General features: G+C 52.8%; 1 protein-coding gene across 3 annotated transcripts; it reads left to right on the plus strand.

Moving 5' to 3' along the window:
- Positions 1–600: 600 nt before the first annotated feature.
- TEF (TEF transcription factor, PAR bZIP family member) lies at positions 601–21,024 on the plus strand. Of its 3 annotated transcripts, none has more exons than XM_060025733.1 (4): positions 601–749; positions 13,617–13,934; positions 18,751–18,971; positions 20,126–21,024. In XM_060025733.1, the coding sequence occupies exons 1-4, from the start codon at positions 647–649 to the stop codon at positions 20,339–20,341; spliced, it is 858 nt and encodes a 285-aa protein (XP_059881716.1). In that variant the 5' UTR covers positions 601–646; the 3' UTR covers positions 20,342–21,024. The 3 variants fall into 3 exon arrangements, with proteins under 3 accessions (XP_059881716.1, XP_059881715.1, XP_059881718.1); XM_060025732.1 differs by lacking the exon at positions 601–749 and adding an exon at positions 10,190–10,361; XM_060025735.1 differs by lacking the exon at positions 601–749 and adding an exon at positions 12,120–13,527.
- Positions 21,025–21,427: the final 403 nt, after the last annotated feature.

Consider the following 21,427-nt stretch of genomic DNA (forward strand, 5'->3'; position numbering starts at 1 on the left):
CAATGACGCATGCCACATGCACACCGTATGCCTGGGAGGGCACGTGTGCATGCATAGCATATGGACCAGCATCAAAACATGCCAACAACCCCTCGAGACTCACAAGCCCACAGGTAGGTGCGCGACGCCCACTCCTGTGCCTGTGAGTGCCCACACAGTACATCCTTGTGCTGAGCTGCCTGCTGCCGGGGTCTCGGGGCCCAGCCCGGGCTGGTTTCCTCGGCAGGCCCTGCTCTCCGCGGGGCCCAGCCTCCAGGGCGCCTCTGCCCAGTGGGCCGGAGCGTGTAGTGCATGCTCACTGCTCTCACCTGGCAGGCCCGGTCCTGGCTCCCAGCCCGGGGGAGAACTTCCCTTTGCAAAGTTAGATAACACCGGGCTCTCTGTCAGAGGATTGGTGCTGTGTCTCCACGTGCTGAGGCTGGCACAGGGCCAGGTCCGCCCTGCCAGGCAGCAGGAAGGGAAGGCCTGGCTGCAGCCCGAGCTGGCAGGGGGCCGAGTCGGGGGTGGACGGGCGGGCCGGGGCCCGTGCTGCCCATTGGCTGCCTCGGGCTCCCGCCCCGCCTGCCTCCAGAGCCTGTGGCTCCCCGGCCAGCTCTGCCTCTCCAGCTGCTTCTAAACTCCCCCAGCAAGCACCCCCTGCCGGGCCATGTCGAGCTGCGACAGGATTGGAGTGGCCCCCGCCATGGACATGCCTGAGGTCCTCAAGTCCCTGCTGGAGCACTCTCTGCCTTGGCCAGAGAAGAGGACAGGTAGGAGAGGACGTGGTCTGTGATGGCTGGCTGCCCAGGTGCCCAAGGGGTGGAGGCCGCCGTAGGCACATTGGCCGGATAGGCATCTCCAGGCAAGGGAGGGTTCCCAGCAGCGGTCTGCCCTTAGCCTCTTCCTGGGCGAGGAAGGGCTGGGGTGCAGAGAGGGACACGGTAGGGAGTGGCACCGTCACTCAGGGACTGCCCCCAGGGCCTGCTAGCTTTGGGAAGCCGTGGCCAGCGTGTGGCCACTGACAGGTGCCGTGCTCACACGGGACAAGGACAGGACCAGAGGGCCCTGCTGAGAGTACGCACTGGATGCTGACTGCTTGTTAAGTTTCCTCCCTCTGCATGTTGGGGTGGCAGGGGGCTGGCAGAGACTGTAGGTTCGGGCAGCCTCCCGTGTCTGGAGAAGAGGCTTTCCTCTGGGCGTCTGCTTCGGCTTCCGCTCGCTGGAGGGCTGAACCCGTGGATGGGATGGAAGCTGTTATGTAACAGGACCACAGGCTGGAAGCCCCGGTTCCTAGGATACCACAGGCAAACACGGGGCGAGGGAGCCGGCGGAGGAGGGTGTGGACCGAGGGGCAGAGCGGGCAGCCAGCACCAGGTGTCTCCCGAGTCCTGCCCGAGAGGCCCAGGGCCATGCGAACTTTGGGCGCCAGCCTGCTCAGGGGGCCCCCTCTTGCCAAATATTTCTCCAAATCGCTTCTGTTCGAAGATGTCAGGTCCTCATTGCTCAAACTGCACAGGCGCCTTTAAAGGAGCCCAGCTGCCCTCGGCTGCCAGAGTCTGACAGGAGTCCCAGGTGTCCCCTCAAGGGACCTTTCTCAGGCCTCTCCCTCACCTGCGTGCTGGCACCTGACACATCTCATCACCAGTCAGCCCTGGCTGTCCCCACAGGACTTCCTTCCATGGAACCCTTAGGCCACTCCCAAACCGGAGGCCGAGGACACACACCACAGCCCCTGCCCTGACACACCTCGGGGAGCCAGGCTCAGGAAAGGAGAGCGGCAGGCTCCGTTCATGGAGACACAGCCCGAGGGAAGAAGGCGGCTCCTAGAGCTCGGGGCAGGGTTCCCCGTGGGCTCTCTCATCTAGCTCCAGGCCCCCCTCAGGCCTCACCTGTGGGCAGTCTGTGCCCTCCTGGCACTCAGGACCCCAGCTGCTCACCAGGAGAAGCCCATCACCTCGAAACTCTCAACTCAGCCTGGCCGATGAACCACAGCTGACTTTTTCTTGCCATCTCTGAACACCCCATGTGGGTAGGTGAGGCTGGAAGTCCTTCCAAAAGCTGGAGGAATAGGGCTCCCTTCTTGGTCCGGGCACCCAGGGACGGTAGGGTGGCCCAGGTGGCCCAGTGCGGGCACAGGGAGCAGCTGGGCTGCCGGCGGGTCTGCACGGTCAGCTCCCGGCTGGGCAGGGAAGGGGTCTGGGGGGCAACTCAGGGCGCTGCTCCTCGGACCTGAATAACAAGGTCTATGAAGAGCAGCAGCAGCTGCTGGTCCCCGGCTCCCAGCTGGTCCCCAGAGCCCCACGACAGCTGCAAAGTCCCCACTGCGCACCGTGGACGGCAAAGTCAGGGCCCAGCACGGAGGGGACTCGCCCAGGGTCTCAGGGAGAGCTCTGCTGAGAACTGGCGACCTCACAGAGGACAGCTGGTTTGGTACAGCTGGGTTGGTCCACGGGGGATGGACCAGAGTCTCAGGCCACCTCCTATCACTTCTCTACGTGGTGTCTCACTGAGAGTCAGAAGCATGAGACCCGGACAGACTGACAGATGCCAATGGGTGGATGAAATAAGGGGACGAGGGTCGAAGAGTCAAGGGGATCAGTGAAACCCACAAAGACCTCACTCTTATTACTGCCCCTAACCTGCATTCGCCACTTTCCAAAGCTCCCAGACTCTCCAAATCTTTCATAAAAATAAAAGTATCCAGCTGAAGGCACTATACCTTGGTGAAGGGAGTACACACACCATCACAACTAGGATTTCCAGTGGGCATGTAGCAAGCGTAGTTGACCCTTGAACAACATGGGGGTCAGGGGTTCAACCCCCCTCACAGCTGAAAATCTGCGTATAACTTTATAGTCACCCCGTGGGTACATGTTTCCACATCCTTGGATTCAACCAACCACAGATCACATAGTACTGTACGTAGTTAGTGAAAAAATCCACGTGTAAGTGGACCCGCGCGGTTCAAACCCGTGTCGTTCAAGGGCTTCTCCCCCGCGTGCATCCCTCACTCTGGCTTCGGACCCCCGGGTTGCCCCTCAGGATTTCTCGCCCAGTGCTGTGGTGTGAGCGGCGCAGGTTTCTCCGGGGTGGGGGACGGAGACCTCTTTACAAAGTCCCCACTCTCCCCAGCCCGGTGACTGTGCTTCAGCTCACACGGGGGTCACATGCAGAGCACACCTTGGGTCCAGCGGGAGGGGACATCAGAGGGGAGCCGTGCGGAGGGTGAGAACGTGCGCTCACGAGACTCTGCTCTCCCTGCAGCCTCTCCATTTTCTAAACCAAGGACGCTCCCTGAGCCCCGACCTCGGGGCCTCTCACCTTTGCTGCCCTGGGCCTCCCACCCCAGCCTGTGTAGGCTCCCCCCTTTCCTGGGTAAGCAGACTTCCTCCAACAGTGCTGACCAGGCTCGAGACTCCTCGGCCTCAGGCTACAGCCACCACCCGGTGGCCCCTCACTCTGAGCCACCCGTTCAACCAACTTTCTTGTAGGCAGAGAAATCTACATCCAGCCAGAGAGTGGGTCTGTGTCCCGAGCTCTGACTCAGTTTCCCCTCTGCCTCTGGGCCCTGACCCCTAAGGACTGTTCTTCCTGTTTCCGCACCTGCCTTTTCTCCCAAGGATCCTCTTCCAAGAGGCCATTCTGTTCCAGGCTGCTTGCTCTCACACTTCCTTCTCCAGATTCTGGAAAGACCCTGCTTCTCTAAACCACACTGTTAGCTCTTTACACCCTATCCTTCCCTCATTCCTTGGCTGTGTTCAGAGGCCGCCCCTCATCTTTCTGCCAACTTTGGTCACTCGGGCCTCCTTTTCAGGGAACCATGTAGCGTGAAAGCATACCAGAGGTTGAATAAGGCCATCACTTTCAGCTGAGCAGGCAGGTTCCCCGTGTCAGGAGCTCCTAACCAGAATCGCTGTGGGCCACCCAGCACGGTATCCTTGATCTGCCTCTCTCCATCCCCAGTCTGTGAGAAGAATGCTTGCTTCACAGGCTTGTGGCCAGGATTAAGTGAGCTGTCCCGTGTGAGAGCATTTGCAAACTGTGAAGTGCCCCACTGTTTTCTCTGTGAAAGGCAAATGGCAGCTGGGCCTGGCATTATGCTCCTTCCACGGACATCACATTTGCAATCCGACCTTCACTCCCTCATTTCCACCCTCCTTTCCATGGATATTCTCCTTGAAAGAAGGGGACGTTGCAAGTTTGTGGGAGCATACTCAGGGCTGTCTCCTTGGACACACGTGCTGAGGCTCCTGGGAGCATGGTGCCAACAGCCCCGCACCAAACAGGACAGGCCAGCTGAGCTGGCCAGAGAAAGGGCTGAATGATAACAGGCCAGATCTCAGTGGGACTCGCTGGGGCAGAGGCAGGGGTCTGGGTAGCCTCCTCTTGGGGAATTGAGGTGAACAGGCGAGAGAGTGGACTCAGTGCAGCCTGGGCTGTCCTGGGCTTGGCATCAGTAAGGTCCATGTGGTCGCCTCCACTCCCAGTCTTGGGGAACCAGAGCAAACCCGAGAAATCATGAAGTTTGCTTCCAGGGAAGAAGTGCGGGAAGGGACCTTCTTTGTACTGGATGTGTTAGTTCTAACCCTCGTTACCACCTCCTAAATGGCAAGGAAACACGCTCAGAGGAACTGGCTACCCTCGGGGCCAGCATGCAGGCCTGCCTTTTCTTCACCCCAGCGTCAGGGACTCATCCTTCTTCTCTACCTGTCCCCCCACCCCATCCCATCCCCATCACCGATCAGGGAAACGTGAGAAACTCATTCTCACCGAGTGCCAGAGACTGACAGCAGTGTCCAGCAGTCCAGATGGCTTTTACATCTTAACGGGCCTGTCCCAAGGCTAGGTTGCTAAAGGAATGAATCCTGGTTCTAAAGGCCCCTGGTTCCCAGGTGTGTCCTGGGAACCGTGCTCAGTGCTTTTGCATCTCCATCTGTGAAATGGCTTTGCAAGGGAGTTGTGATGATCCATCGTACAGATGAGGAAGCTAATACTCAGCGATGGGAAGGCCACACAGTTGTCGAGGGGCTCCAACCCAGCTTGGCTGGCTTCCAGGCTCCCCCCTACCCACGGGATTCCCTGGGGTCTCTGGAACCAGGTCTCAGGGCAGTACCTCTCGAGTCATCCAAACATTCATCACGTTGAGTCCTTGCTACACTTGTGGCACAGGGGCAAGTGAGACAAACACTGCCCCTGTTCGCCTGCTGTTTGCATTCCAGCGGGGAGACAGAGAGTCAGCAATCAGGGAGGTCAGGGCCAGCCTCTCTGAGGGGGTGACATTTGAGCCAAAGCCTGGAGGGTGACAAAGAGCCAGGTACATCAAGAACTTTCAGGTGAGGTAGGAGAGACCCGCAATGGGGAGAGCCTGCAGGGCCTAGAAGGTCATAAAGAAGAGTGAGGCCATCACCTCCCTGCCTGCAAGGTCCGCCTCACACACACACACACACACACACACCCACACCCACACACACACTATTATTGGGGAAGTGGTAGCTTAGGAGGGACAGGGTGTTTCGAGGACAACCCAACATGAAATTGTGGTAAGTGACAACCTCAGGTGAGCACTTGCTATGCTCCAAGTGCTAGTCTCAGCAGTGCGCCTGAATTGACTCCTTTACTTCTCAGGCTCAGAGGTTAAGTAACTTGCCCAAGGTCACACAGGAAGTAGTCAAAGCAGGAATCAGACCTAGATGTTCCAGCTCCAGAGCCCACACCCTACCACTGCACCAACACAGCCTCCACTGGAGAGCCCTTGGCTGTCAGGAAGTGGCTGTTGAGACGTGGCAGAGCCTGGAGGTGAGGGCTGCTCTCTGGAAATGGCTCTTGGGGCATTCCCTTCTACAGTCCAAACCTGGGCAGCGGACAAAATGCAAGCCGAACAGGAAACGTACTCTTGAGAGTATTGAAGAGATGGGCAAGAGTTAGCGAAGGGCCTCCACCTGCCACTTCTCCCCTAGGACACACTGAGACCGAGGTACAAACCACAGCCCAGAACCATGCAGCCACGAGGTATGTGGGCTCGAAAGGCGGCAGTTGTGGGCAAGGCCAGTGGCGGGAGACTTGCCATAAAAACGGTTCATGTTTGTTATTCCAGGTTTGATTGTGAATCAAACACAATGACTGTTATTTCACGTTAATAACGTTCCAGATGTATATGACTTGGCTCTGAAAGGTTTTGTTAACCCTCCTACCAGCACCCACAACAGAGCGAGCCGACAAATACTTACTGAGTTACTACCCTGAACAAAGCTCTGTGCTCTCCTGCATTTGGTATCGCAAAGCACCCAGATCACTGGGCTTTGTTAGAGCTCAATGGAAGCCTTCTCACCGTCCTGCTCTTACATCATGTCACATTGTGCAGTAAGTCAGAAGACGGAGTCGTACTGTCCTGTTAGGTGCTGACTATGTGGCCAAAGAGATCATTATGCGGTATCTGGTCAAAGGCTCCCATGCTGGAGTTTTAGTTCCTCTGAACTTCAAATTTAAATAATCCAAGTTGGTATAGCGGCTTAATGAAAGGCACCTGTTCTGCATATGCTCAACCGAATTAAATTTTTAACTTGGGTTGGTTAGCAAGTTTCTGGAACTCTAAAGAGTAGAATTGAAAGCCAGTCCAGCTCTGGAAAATGGATGTTCACATCCTTTCTCTGCAGTAGCTTAGACTGAAGAACCCACTCACAGCCTTGGCCCCTCACCCAAAATAATCGTACTCCTCACCCGACACAACCCGAATGAAGGGGAAGGGTGGAGGCCCACGCACTCCACGCCATATGCTGTTCAGGCTTCCCACACGTAATCCTCATAACCACTCTATGAGGTAAGCAGAGCCATTTCCGTTTCCAAGAGAAAAGTAACTGAGACTTAGGCAGCAGAAGTCCCTAGCTCAAGGACAAGTGGCTGGACAGTGCTGTGGAGAGACTCTACCCAGGTCTGTGTCCCAACCCCACAAAGTCACTGCTGCCCCAGGACCACATTTCCCTCAAGAAGTTGCTGCATTGAAACCCTATTACTATAAAATACTAAGGTATCACTTCATAGCTTTGAAGTCTTAACCATGTAATACATGTTCTTTTTATAGAGTTTCTTTCTTTATTGGGCTCACAAACACTATGGAAATTAGCCAATTACTTCTCACGACATTTATTCCTCCACTAAGAGAAGGGGCAAGGCTGCGCTGTTATTCCCACTTTACGATAGGAGGCAGAGGTAGAGACAGGATGCTGTGGCTCTTCTCGGATCAGCCGGAGAATGAAGACAAGAACATAATGGCTCCCGCCTCCAGGATGGTGCTGTTGAGTGCTGCCAGTTGGCAGTGTAGCTCACCTCCCAGCTTGCAAGTAAGCACGAGAGAGAACATGTTTATAATGTTCCTGCCGTGGTGTTTGTGACACACCATTTACCCTGCGGTTGTCCAGGGGAAAAAAATCCCTCTTTGGGGAGTGTTGGTACATGAACAGAGGACCAAATCAAAACTAAGTTTTAAGGCCCTAAGCTGCTTACTGAGCTTCTCACCAGTGCCACTCGCCTGTTTAATCAGTTGCTCCAGGACGGGTGATAAGCAGAGTAGGCATTATCCCTTTTGGACAACTGCAGCCTTAAAAAAAAAATCTAAATCTTTACTCCCTCTTACTACATACCACCTTTGTCATAAAACGAATGTTATAACCTTCCACTGTTATGTTACTACAAATCCTCCTCTAATATCTTGAGAAATTTTTTCTCTTCAATAATGTCACATTAGCCATGAAAATATACATTTAACTCTAATCCAGCAAGCTGCTCTGCGGCGAAACTAGCCATTTTTTTTAAAACTTCATACATTGTTTTAATCAATTTCCTCGGACCGTCCTTTGAATTTTGTTTCTAAAAACCTCTAGGTCAGGGCTTCCCTGGTGGCGCAGTGGTTGAGAGTCCGCCTGCCGATGCAGGGGACACGGGTTCGTGCTCCGGTCCGGGAAGATCCCACATGCCGTGGAGCGGCTGGTCCCGTGAGCCATGGCCGCTGAGCCTGCGCATCCGGAGCCTGTGCTCCGCAACGGGAGAGGTCACAACAATGAGAGGCCCGCGTACCGCAAAAAAAAAAAACAATAAAACAAAACCTCTAGGTCAGTTTATCCTAAACATATATTAGTTTAGCCACATACAGAATACCACTAACAACAACTCTGCAACACAACAGATGTTCTGTACACAATTTAGCACTTTCACTAAACAGCGACATGGGCACCATACCTGCCTCTAGGATAACGGATACACCAAGCAGTGGATTTGTACCCATCAGTGGTAGTAAAGCTATGAAAACTACTGTTTGTGGCAGGGTTGCAATTGTACATTTTATACGAACTGGCTTAGGAAGCCTCACAAGGTCAATCCTGCCCTATCGCCGTCTGACATATAAGGAAAGGTGGCCTGGAGAGATGAAGCAATTGGCTGCAGGTATCAGAGTCAGAAAGCGACTGAAGTCTAATTAGTGTGGCCATAAGAACTTGAATTTTGGAGTCAAGCTCCATCCCCTGACCTCAACCACCACCCAGATTTTCTTCAAACCTCTTGATTTCCAGGCTTGCTCAGGGGCCCAGCCTCTTCTTCCTCCTCAACTCCAGTTCTGATTGCATCAGCCTGACAACTTTCATCTAGCTGGGTGTTGCGGTCATGCACCTACCCTATGAACCAGGGACCAGGCCCTGCCATTCCCCAGCCTCGTTCGTGGAAGGCGGGAGTCACTGGCCGATACAGGACAAATAAGCCGAAGTCCCTGCCCTCTCAGGGAGGGAGAGTCTAGTTTTGTTTGGGTTCAAGGCAGGGTATAATCTGTGCTGTAAAGAGGTACAAAGTTCTGGGCGCCACTTAGGAGCAGCTTCCTATAAGGCCTCCACACTTGTGTACCCCCTCACGTTTTGTATTTTTAGGCGTTTCCTGAGGAACTCCCAGGGAGTATTTGTAAATATTTTGAGAAGAGGTAGTTGTCCCACAAAATGTGTAACCGGTACCCTGTGTAAAGGAATTTTTTTTATTTTTTTCCCTAGGAAAAAGAAGGGAAGGTCCTAGAGAGGAACAGAATTTCAGAGCTGTTTAGGGCTTTTAGAGATTATCTAGCCCAACCCCTAAATTTTATGGACGAAGAAACAGGCTCAAGTGAAGCAACTGGACTTTCCCAAGGTCACAAACTAGTAAGTGCGAGGACGGAAGCGTGTACTCTGGCTCTGGCTCAGGGCCGGGCTCTCTCTCTCCACCCGCGGCCTCAAGAATGCTCCCTCCACGCTAGTGTTTATCTGGCCGCCACGCCCGCACCAGAAACCCGGGATCAGTGAGGAACCTGACACCCCCTTCAGCGGCGGCCAAGCCTGCTCCGGCCGTCCCTACGGGAACATGTCGCCGTCCCCGGCCCTGCCCTCAGCCAGCCTCTAGATCGCGGGGGAGGTAGGGTGAGGACTGGCCTCTGCGTCCCTGTCCCACGACCCTGGGCAGAGTCCCCGGAATAGAAATGCCCGCTGCGCCCCGCCCCGCCGCAGCCCCGCACGTGCTGCGCCTCGTGCACCGCCCCGGGCCCCGCCCCCGCCCTCCATTGGCTGTTCCGCGCCTTCCTTCTTCCCCCTCCCCACGCGACTGGACTCGGCTGCATCTCCACGTGACCCGCGCGGGGGGGGCTCTCTGATAGGCTCCCCCCGCTGGCATGGCTGCTCTCAGCCCCGCCTCCCTTCAGCGCGTCCAGAAGGTGGTGAGATTGGGATGCGAGGGAAGGGAGACCGGTTACAGTGTTCCGAAAGAAGGGCAGGGGTTACGAAGAAGGAGGCGAAGGTGAAACCGCTGGTAGAAGGGAAGGGGCTGTCGCCGAAAAGGGCCTACGACCAAGACTCCAGCAGGCACCAATCAGGTGACAGAGAGGCGGACGGGGCGGGGCCTTCGGCCCTGCTCCTCACCTGGCCCCGCACGTGTCTCGTTTACCCGGGCGGCCTAACCAATTACGGCCCGGAAGGCTGAGCCTGCCCCTCTCGCAGGGCGGGCCAATCTAAGGCTGCCATCCGGGGAAGTTGGCCTGGCCTTATGAATAATTAATATGACAGAGCCTGTCCGCAGGCGGGGTAGGGATGGAGGGAGGCGGGGGTGCCGCTGGGCGCCTGCGCAATAGCTGCCCGTGTCGGCAGCTGCGGCGGGTCGCACGGCTCCGTCCCATCTCGGGGGGCGGGCGGGGGAGGCGAGGCGCGCGAGCAGAGCGCGGGGCACGATGTCCGACGCGGGCGGCGGAAAGAAGCCGCCTGTAGAGCCGCAGGCGGGGCCGGGCCCGGGGCCGGGGCGCGCAGCCGGGGAAAGGGGCCTGCCGGGCTCCTTCCCTCTGGTCCTGAAGAAGCTGATGGAGAACCCCCCGCGCGAGGCGCGCCTAGGTGAGGGGAGGGGGTCCGCGCGCGCCTGGGGGCGGGGTTTCTGCAGGGGCGGGGCCTTGTGAGGGCGGGGCCTCGGAGGTCGGAGGTCGGGGTGAAGTGGTCCAGCGGAGGGGGATGGGGCCAGGGATGATGAGGGGCCCGGAGGGCGAGGCAAAGGGGGTGGGAAGAGAAGGTCGGGGATGAGTTGAGAGAGGTTGGGTCAGATGGGGGTTGGCGGGGAAGGGTCAGGAGGGAGATGGTAGAGTAGGGGTCGCAGTGAGGAGGTTCATTGGGGCGGCCGGGAGCGCGCGCGACGTGTAAGGTTTACTGAGGAGGCTGATGGGGGTCGCAGCAGCCCCTTAAACGAGGCTCCAGGGCGCCTTCTCTGGGGACGCCTGTATCAGAATCACTTGGGGTGCTTGTTTAAAATGCCGATTTCTGGGCCCCACCCTTTACCCACCGACTCTGCGGCTCCTGGGACAGGAATCTGCATTTTAAGGAGAGCCCCACCCCACCTCCGTGATTCCAAAGTCCACTAAAGTTTGAGAGGCCCTGATAGCGAATTGTCTTCGTATATGGCCGTCCCCCCTCCTGAGAGGAGGACCTGTCTTCATCCCTGCGTGTGAGTATCCCCAGGTACTAGGTACTCACTGGAGATTTTCTGGAAATGAGTTTCAGGGCTGCTGCTGAGGTGGGGGAGGGGTGTCAGGAGAAGGAATGGGAGGCGCCTTCTGAGGGGGAGGTTGGGATGAGACAGGTAGAGGGATGAGGGTTAGAACGAGGCCACTGAGGCCCTTCACCTGGTTGTTTGGGGCTGACCCTAGTCTTTGGGGCCACAGTGGCAGGGCTGGGTTTTGTCTTGTTTCCTAGGCCACAAGGGTCCCTGGGGCTTATGTGGAAAGCAGGTTTGGCCTTGTTTTTTGGCCTGGGCACATGAGGTTCAGGGAGCAGCAGGAGTGCCACCTACAGTGGAGTTTTAGGTGCACTGAGGGAGGATTTCAATCTGAGAGATTTTAATTTTGTAGAACCACTGGTGTAGTTCAGGGATTTGGGAAGGAATGAGCCTTTTGTGAATTACCTGTCTGGGGGGATTAATTTTATTTTTTAAAATGCCATTTATCTTCCTTTCCTGGGTGTGTTCTCAGGCTCCCATCCCTATGGGTTGGGTTACCAATAGCTTCCACACATCAGGTGAGGCCAGGCTCTCTTCTCCTGCTTCAGGACCTCATATGCACAGACCCTTTTGTTTGTTTTTAAGGCAATGCTTTGTTCCAAATCTGGGGCTGAGTTAAGCTGCCTCAGGACAGGTGTCCACATCTGTCAGGTTCTGTCAGATTACCGAATAATAACCATCCATCACAATAGTTCTACCTTACCTTTGCAGAATGCTCACAGAGCACTTCAGCATAATCTCTATTTAGTCTTCCACAGCCATCCAGTAGGGGATTACCCCACTTCTCAGATGGAGAAAGCTGACACTCAGAGAGGGGAGGATGTTTCCTCAAGGTCACGGAACTAGCCCTTACATGCTCTTTACAGTATCACTGGCAACCGCTGATGATGTCAATCCCTCTGACCTGAGTGAGGGGCCTTTATCATCTCTTACAATTAAAACTCCATCTTATAAAAACACTGATTAAAAATATGCTTAATTGCTTAGGCCAGACAAAACCTGGAACTCAGTGTTACTCGTCCTTTTAGTAGGGCTGTTTTTCTGTCTCCTCCCTTCTCCTGCCTCCTTTGATCCCCATGACCCCGCCCAACATGGATCTCAGTCATTTCTGAACAGAATGTAGAGTCAGTATCCCAAGGAAGGAGACCAGGGAGGCCATCTGGCCCACCCAGCCCACCAAAGCTTGGCTGTCTCACTTCCCATTTGGTTTTAAACGAAAGCCTGGTACAGAAGGCAGTTGCAAGAATTCGAGTTAATTTGTATTAGAAGCCGTGACCAAATTCTGTTTGTCAAAACCTCCACCTTCTTAACTCACTGGGTGTGTCCATTTTTATTGGACCAACAGGCTGCTTTTTGGCTGTCTGTGGTCTAGGAGTCCGTGCATGACTGGTTCATTTCCAACATAATCATATTTGATTTCTCTTTTTCATTTCAGAATCCAGAATTCAAAGTTGTCTCCCTCAATTTGAAAACCTATTATGAACTTGTCATGATTTTATCTCCCACTTCTCTGATTAGCCTCCCTGTCACATTGATTTCCTTCCAACCTTGTCACATTTTTCTTTTGTCTTTTTTTCTTAATTTACCCTTTCTTGGGTATCCAATCCACGTGTATAACTTTTGGGCTGAAACAATTAGGTGGGATCCCGTCCCCACTGATTGATCAGTTTTGCTTTGAATGGGAGCAGGCTTTCTTCTACAGCTCCACCCCTCTCTTCCCTCCCAGAAAACCTGCCTTAAGTCTTCTCTGCTTATTCAGGGATAGAAGTCTCTTGAAATGGTTGCTCTGAAAAAGGTCCTGAAAAGACAGCTCCAGGCCCTCTCCTTTTGAGAAACCTGAAGGGAGTCTGTTTACAAACCCAGCCTTCTTCATTCATTATACACAGCTTCCTATGGCTCACTGTCTGCCTGCTCCTGTATTGGTCCCCGAGATCTAGAAATGAATCAGACACAATCCCTGCCCTGAACAAGCTCCCGGTAATAATGAATGCCTGCTATGTGCCAGGAGCTCTACAAGACACTTTCAAATGTTACCTCTCATCTTCACCAAAGAGGCAGCTTTTTCCTTATATACAGTGGAGGACACTGAGGCTGGGAGAGGTTGAGTAACATGGCTAAAGTCACACATCACTGCAGTGGGTGGCAGAGCTGGGATTCAAGCCCCGGGCTGGGTTGCTGTGGAGAAGCGCAGCTGGAGGGGACAGGACAGGAGAACACAAAAGTTCTTGGCCTGAGGAATCAGCCCTTTCCTAAGCTATCAGGAAGGGTCAGAAACTCCGTTTCCTCCCTGTAGCCTCTCTCCGGCAGATGGTAATCCCACAGCCCATTCTGAATTAACCCTGGGGATACATCAGGCCTCAGAGCTTATGGAGAGCATCCTAGGAAACCCAGGCACGGATGAGGGTCTGCTGCCATCTCTAAAGGAGACCATTGCTCCTGGTTCAAGCACCAGGTTATAACTGGAGAATAGAATGGGCTGTTGACATTCATGGATGGATCAGGACTCCGAGAGAGGTGGGTCCACCCTGTGAGGCTCACTGCTCGCCTCCTGGGATTGAGTAACCCTCTTGAGTGATGTCTCATCACAGATTTTGTGTCTGCAGATAAGGAAAAGGGGAAGGAAAAGCTGGAGGAAGACGAGGCTGCAGCAGCCAGCACCATGGCCGTCTCTGCCTCCCTCATGCCACCCATCTGGGACAAGACCATCCCATATGATGGCGAGTCTTTCCACCTGGAGTACATGGACCTGGATGAGTTCCTGCTGGAGAATGGCATCCCTGCCAGCCCCACCCACCTGGCCCAGAACCTGCTGCTGCCTGTGGCTGAGCTAGAAGGGAAGGAGTCGGCCAGCTCCTCCACGGCATCCCCACCATCCTCCTCCACTGCTGTCTTTCAGCCCTCGGAAACCGTGTCTAGCACAGGTTGGTGATGGGCCTTCGGGCAGGGCCACCTGCCGCATCCAAGGAAGTCTGCTTCCCGCTGAGGGCTGCTTGTGTCCACGCACCTAGTGAGCCCCTCGTCTCAGGGGAGGTCCCAGTGGGCCTACAGGGAGCAGAAACCCTGTGCTCCTCACCCTTCAGGACAGCCCCCCAAGGCTGGACATGAAAACAGCAGTCCCCTCGGCAGCAGCCGGAGCCTTTCTGTTGGTTGTTTGCCGCAGCTGGTTAGCCCGGTGGAGCGACCCCTCCCAGCCAGAGGCTTCACAGGATAGAAATCCCTTCTGCATCTTCGGTGCTGCTCTTTACCCCCACACGCACCTCGCCACAGATGATTAGGAAGCTCAGGCGACACTAATAGTAACAACAACAACAGCTAACATTTATAATATTTAGCACTTACTCTGGGCCAGGCATTAACATAATCCTCACAAAAACCCCCTTGTGAGACTGATACTGTTATCCTCATTTTATAGGTGAGGAGACTGAGAAGTTAGGTAACTTGCTCAAGGTAACACAGCCGGTAGGAAGTGGAGGCAGCATTGAACCCAGGATGTTTGGCTGCTTAGCCAGGTTCTGCTCAGGCACTGGCATGAAGAAGGCATTTCTGCTGCCAGGACAGATATCGTCTTTGGGATTCCTCCCGCATCCTCGTGTCCTTTTTCTGTTTTACCTCTGGAGATCAGTTGGTTGGTTTTCATGCCCCTGGGTCACGAACCCACCAGAGGAGGCATGGCCCCTGTTTCAGGGGCTCTGCAAAGCTTCCTGCAGGCTCAGTTCGAGGCGTATAGGCAGATGTCTCCCAGGAAAGACCCCAGGAACTGGTGTGGAACCCAGGGAACCTGCACCCAAGGAATTGTGACGCTCAATTTTTTTTTCTTTTTATTTTGGAAAAATGTTCAAATACAAAAGTAAAGGGCTGCTATAATGAACCTCCAGTAACCATCACTCAGCTTCTATAATAATTAACTTGTAATCTATCTTGTTTTCTATAACTTCTTCCATTCCCTTAACCTGATTATTTTCATTCAGATCCTAGGTATTGTATCATTTCATCGATAAATATTTCAATATATATATAAACTATAAGGGCTCTTTTAAAAAACAGAGCAAAAATACCTATTTAACATCTGAAATTGACAATACATCCATCAGCAGTCAAATTTCCAAAAAGTTGTCTCGTAAGTGTTATTGCTTTACAGTTCCTTTGAATCAGGAGCCAAACAAGACCCACATGTTTCAGTTAGTTATGTTTCTTAAATCTCTTGTAATCTATGGGGTCCCCTCTCCTTTTTATTTCTTTGCAATTTATTTGTTGAAGAAGCTGAATTGTTTGTCCTGTAAAGTATTGCCCATGCTAGATTTTTCTGACTATATCTCTGTACTGCCTTTTAACATGTTCCTCTGCCCCTCATTTCTTTCCTGTAAACTGTTCAGCTTGAGAGGCTTCAGCTGATTCTAGCCAAATTTTTGTTTGAAGGCAGCGCTTTTTTTAAAAATTTTATTTATTTAATTTTATTTTTTTAATTTTTGGCTGCATTGGGTCTTTGTACGTGGGCTTTCTCTAGTTGCAGCAAGCAGGGGCTTCTCTTGTTCTCTTGTTGCGGAGCACGGGCTCTAGGTGCTCAGGCTTCAGTAGTTGAAGCACGTAGGTGCAGTAGTTGTGGCTTGCGGGCTCCCGAGCACAGGCTCAGTAGTTGTGGCATAAGGGCTTAGGTGCTTCGCGGTATGTGCAATCTTCCCAGACCAGGGATCGAACCCGTGTCCCCTGCATTGGCAGGTGGATTCTTAACCACTGCGCCACCAGGGAGGTCCCTGAAGGCAGCTCATTTTTGTGCTGGTCAGGTTGTCCTGCAAGGCCGGTTCCATGTGTGGGTAGGGGACAGAACTGGAAATGAGCCCTCTTCTTACACCTTAGACCACCTAGGTGGCATTTGCCTTTGATTTTGTTTTTAAGTAAATCTTCTTAATGAAGTACGGCATCCAGAAATGCCAGTATCATAAGTATACCACTCAGTTAATCTTCACAGAGTGAACCCACCTGTGTAACTACCACCCAGATCAGGATAGAGAACACTGTTGGGATCCCCAAAGTGCCTTGGGACCCCTCTTGGTCCTTACTCCCCAGAGGTAGTCTCTATCCTTATTTCCATCACCAAAGATTCATTTTGCTTATAGTCGAATGTTCTGTAAATGGAACTGTATATTATGTTCCCTTCTTTTTTTATTTTTATTTTTTTATTTTTTTTTGTGGTACGTGGGCCTCTCACTGCTGTGGCCTCTCCCGTTGTGGAGCACAGGCTCCGGACGTGCAGGCTCAGCGGCCATGGCTCACGGGCCCAGCCACTCCAAGGCATGTGGGATCTTTCCAGACCTGGGCACGAACCCGTGTCCCCTGCATCGGCAGGCGGACTCTCAACCACTGTGCCACCAGGGAAGCCCTCCCTTCTTTTTTTAAACAATCATAAGTCAATTACATTTATACTCTCACATTTATAGCATCCTATAACTAGCCTTACAGTAACATATAAATCATGTGGGCATCAGTAACTAACAAAATAGATTTACAGAACATACTTATGGAAAATTCCTGTGACAGAGAGAAAAGCCACGATACAGATGAAGTAAGAGTTGTACACATGGTAGAAATGAAAGAGTTCATTTTTCAGTTCCTTCTGTAGAAAAGACATAAGTAGTACGTATTCTTTTGTGCCTAGCTTCTTTCCTCAGCTCCGTTTGTGAAAATCATCCATGTTGTTGCCTGTAGCAGAACTTTGTTCATTTTCATTGGTGAATGGTATTCCATTGTTGTATTGTATGACTACACCACAGTTTATCCACTCTTCAGCTGATGGGCACACGAGATGTTTCTAGTTTGGGATTGTACATAGCACTGCCTTGAACATTTGCGTGTGAGTCTTTGGTAAATACCTGTATGCATTTCTGTCGGGAAAGGAATAGAGCAGCTGGGTCATCAGACATTTACCCAATCAGCATTTGTAGGTGTTGCCAAATAGTGTACAAAATGGCTGTAGCCATGTATACTTCCACCAGCAGGACAGGGGAGGTCTAGTTGCCAGCCTTGGGTGCCTTGACTGTTTGTTGTTTATTCCTATAGTTACCACATTGGTCCCTGGTCATTCACTCCTCTGACACTCATCCTTGTCTGTAATTAACCCCTTTGATAGGATACAGTTAGTTTATATGCATGATCCAGTTAAAACCTAAGTCTGATCATGTCACACCTCTGCTCAGAACCCTCCAATGACTTCTTTCAACTCAGGGTGAAAGTCAAAATCAGTGGCCCTGTTGACACTTGGACCAGATAATTTTTTTGTTGGGGTTGGGGAGGGACTGTCCTGTGCACTGTGGGATGTTTATCAGCATCCTTGGCTTCTACCCACTAGATGCCAGTAGAACATACCCCCCATCCTAACATGGTCACATATCCCCTGCAGAACAAAATCGTCCCCTATTGAGAACCACTGCTTTATAGGGATTAAAGGCCCCATGTTTTCTGTTCTGGGCCTTTCCGGTTACTCCTGCCTCTCATTCACCCACTGCAGCCACAATGGTCTCCTTTGCTCTTCCTTGACTATCCCAGTGCTTGCCTGTGCACAGACCATGCACCTGGTGTTCACTCTCTGAAATGTTCTTCTCTCAAATATCCACATGGCATCTAACAGTTTTATATAGATACTTGTAATTTATCTTGTGTAATGTTGGCCTTCCCCACTAGAATAACATTCCATGAAGGCAAGGACTTTTACTTGTTTTGTTCACTGCTTTGTCTTTGGCATGACAGTTCCTGGCATATAGTAGGTGTTCAATAAGTATCTGTGGACTGAATAATTATTTTGTGTACTCCTATCAGTAGCATTGAACAAGTAGGCCAAAGGCGTAGATTTTTTTAAATAAATTACCTCTAATAACACATAACCTTTGAACAGGTTTTTTTGTGTGTTTGTTTGTTTGTTTGTTTTGGCTGCTCCGCACAGCTTGTGGGATCTTAGTTCCCCATCCAGGGATCGAACCCGCGCCCCATGCAGCGGAAGCGTGGAGTCCCAACCACTGGACCGCCAGGGGATTCTCCCTAACACATAACCTTTGAATTCTGAAAGTTCCTTAAATCCAATGTCCACTATAAAGCCACAGCCGGGTAGGGCAGTGAAGAACGAGGATTCAGAGTCAGCCAGACCCAGACTTAAATTTTAGTTCAGTCATTTACCATCCATGTGATCCTGGGAAAACCATGTCATTGCTTTGAGCCTTAGTTTCCTCATCTGTAAAATAAGGTTAACACCCATCTCCCTTTCAGAGTTGTTATAAGACTAAATGAGCACAGCCACTGATTTGTCTCAGGGGATTCAGAAATGGAAGCCATTTCGTTATTCAGTCTGTGTCCCTAACCCATCACAGTTCCTGGTGAGATTCAGCTGTTTCTCATTACTTGAGAACTTGAAACCACAGGAAGTTAAGGGGGTATGATGATTTAATGTTTTGCTTGACATTTCTGGGGGGAAAAAAACAATCGGAAAATTTTGTCTTTTTCGAGGGCCTCTGTTTCCTTTTGAGCATTTTGTTCCTAAAGGGAAGAATTCTTTCCATGTTTGTGTTGTTGAATTGAATCACATATGCCAATCTGGCTTGGGGGCTGGTGCTGTGGTAGTTTTTCTTCCCTCCAAGCGGCAATGGCTTGTGGAACCTTGAGATTCAAGCAGGTGTCTGGGTGTGTGACGTGAGTCTTGGCTGTCCAGTGAGTCTAGACTGTTTCAGGACCACCTGCCTCTGTGTCTTTCAGAATCCTCCCTGGAAAAGGAGAGGGAGACACCCAGTCCTATCGACCCCAACTGCGTGGAGGTGGATGTGAACTTCAATCCCGACCCTGCCGACCTGGTCCTCTCCAGTGTGCCGGGCGGGGAGCTGTTCAACCCTCGGAAGCACAAGTTTGCAGAGGAGGACCTGAAGCCCCAGCCCATGATCAAAAAGGCCAAGAAGGTCTTTGTCCCCGATGAGCAGAAGGTAACCTGGTGTATCCACTGTAGTGAAGGTACAGTGTTGGTTCAGAAGCCAAGGGGCTGTGCTTCTTCACATTCGATTTCATCTAGAGCACCCTCCCTCCTGTGGACACATTTAGAAAGGCATGAGTTCAGAGCTTAGAGCCACATCCTGCAGCAACTGAGAGAAAGAAAGGGAGTTGGGTGGCATTTGGCCCCAGCGTGACTCCCTGCAGCTTCTCTCTTTCCTTTCTGGCAGCCAGCTGTGCTGATGCTCTCACTTCCCTGGCTTCAACCCAGCCTTCGGGCAAGAGCTCACTAGGCCACAGAAACTGGGGTTGAACAAGCCCTCACTTTGAAGGACAGAGGATGGTTTGTATTGCCATCCCAGGGACTAGCAAGCAGCCTTCAAGCTGGTGCTTTTGTAGCCACTGGGAGGGGGGAGGGGGGAGGGAGGAGGATTCTGCAGTTTTTCCCTTCCCTCTGATGAAAAACTCGTAAGAAGGACTTTTCTTGTAAGCTTTGGAGTCAGGCAGACCTCAGGTTCCCCATCTGTAAAGTAGGAATAACCATACCTGCCTCTTGAGATGTTTCTGAGGCTTTAATAATAACAACAATAAATAACGGTAAACCTCACTGTAGGCCAGGCACTGGTAGGCCAAGCACCTTGTACATATTAACTCATTTTATCCTCAAGCAACTCTGTGAGGTCATTACTGTAATTATCCCCTGTTGTAAAGATGAGGGGCACGAGATATTGAGAGGTTAAGGAACTCGCACGGTTCCACTGCTAGAAAGTGGCAGAACCAAGATGTGAACTCAGGGGACTGGACTCAGAGTGCCCACCCTTAGCCACAGCCGGAGTGCCTAAGTGAGGCAAGAGTATAGGCAGTGCTTTATGTTGGAGCAGCACAGAGCAGGCCACCAGTAGGTGGAGCGCCCTTCCTTCCACCACAGATCCCACCAAAGGCTTGCATTCTCATCCCGCCTCCCTGGGAAAGGGCGGGGCCCCTCAGTGTCCCGGGGCACATGCAGCTCCTTCCCCGGGGTCCCAGCTCTCATTCTGGCTGGACCACGTGGGTTATAAGAGGAATCGGGTGTGTGCAGTGCTGGCAGGAGGGGAAGGTTGGGTTTCCTCATGGGAAAGAGGAGAGACCCACAGAGGACCCTTCCTGACAGGACGAAAAGTACTGGACGAGACGCAAGAAGAACAACGTGGCGGCCAAGCGGTCTCGGGACGCCCGGCGCCTGAAGGAGAACCAGATCACCATCCGGGCGGCCTTCCTGGAGAAGGAGAACACAGCCCTGCGGACGGAGGTGGCGGAGCTGCGCAAGGAGGTGGGCAAGTGCAAGACCATCGTGTCCAAGTACGAGACCAAGTACGGGCCCTTGTAACCCGTGCCCCCACCCGGGCACGCTGCCTCACCTCAGACCTCTGCCTGGGACCCCTGAAACCCACCCCTGCGTGGAGACTTATGACTCGTCGTGGGCGCATGGCGGTGCACCTGCCCCAGGAGCCTTCACGTTCAAGCTTCATTATCACATGGCCAGCACGGCAACTTCCCTGGGGGCCAGCCTCCTCCCTGGCGGGTTGCGAGAGAATCTATGAGGTGGTGACTCAGCCTTAGTCTCTGTTCTTGGCTGTCTCAGTTGGACCGGAAGGGGACCTCTGGAGCATGGGCTCTTCTTTTCCAGGGTACCCAGGCTTCCCTGACTCTCCCTGCTTCTCCAGCCTGGGCCGTCCTGGCCTGTCTCTGCAGAATGAGTCATGATGGCTGTCGCCCTTACATCTTCTCAGGTAGCAGGGCGCATTTCCAGGCAGGGAGGGTCTGTTGTCCTCCCGAGAAAGTCTTAGAGAAAAACAACCGTTCCCATCTTCCTCAAAGGTAAAAAGACATGCCAGCTCCTCTGTAGTGTCCACGTGGGTGCCAGGCCGCAGCGGCTGGGTGTCTGCACAGCCTGGGACAGGCTTTGCGTCTGGGCCTGCAACAGAAGTGCACCCAACCATTCCTGGCTCCCTCACCCCTTTTCTCTGTGGCTCCGAGGCCTGGAAGGAGGAGGCCCTGGTGAGGGGTTCCATCCGCTGTTGGTTGGGGAGAGACTCCCAGGGTGGTGGTCTCTGAGCCTTGGTCGCCGTGCATATCTCCTCTTCTGCAGGTCACTTGTGGAGGCTGCCTGAGTCAAATTTGTCCCACCAGACTGGGCCTCTGGGCCTGCTGTTTCTTTTCATCCAGTGACCAAGCTCAGATCTTGGATTTAAAAGAAAAAGTCTCCTCGTCTAGGAAGCTTAACTTCCTGGAGCTGGGATGCACCTTCTGCATGGTGTTCAGAAAACCGGTCTCCACAGCCCCTCACGCTGTAGGTGGGGAGCTGGGGCATGTTTCTCGAGAAGCTCCCGCTCTTTCTTGCTCTGCTTTCCCGTGTGGGCCAGGCCCGAGTCCACTGTCCCTGAAAAGCAGAAGAGGGCTTCCCAGTTCTGGC

Source organism: Delphinus delphis, chromosome 11 (genome assembly GCF_949987515.2).
Source record: "Delphinus delphis chromosome 11, mDelDel1.2, whole genome shotgun sequence".
Classification (NCBI taxonomy): domain Eukaryota; kingdom Metazoa; phylum Chordata; class Mammalia; order Artiodactyla; family Delphinidae; genus Delphinus; species Delphinus delphis.

What these genes read in the sequence shown, in the direction of transcription:
- TEF (XM_060025732.1), top strand. Translation starts at nt 10,205, where the DNA reads ATGTCCGACGCGGGCGGCGGAAAGAAGCCGCCTGTAGAGCCGCAGGCG. An exon ending in GGAAACCGTGTCTAGCACAG is followed by an intron (nt 13,935 to 18,750) that starts GTTGGTGATGGG and finishes TGTGTCTTTCAG; the next exon opens with AATCCTCCCTGGAAAAGGAG. An exon ending in TTGTCCCCGATGAGCAGAAG is followed by an intron (nt 18,972 to 20,125) that starts GTAACCTGGTGT and finishes CCTTCCTGACAG; the next exon opens with GACGAAAAGTACTGGACGAG.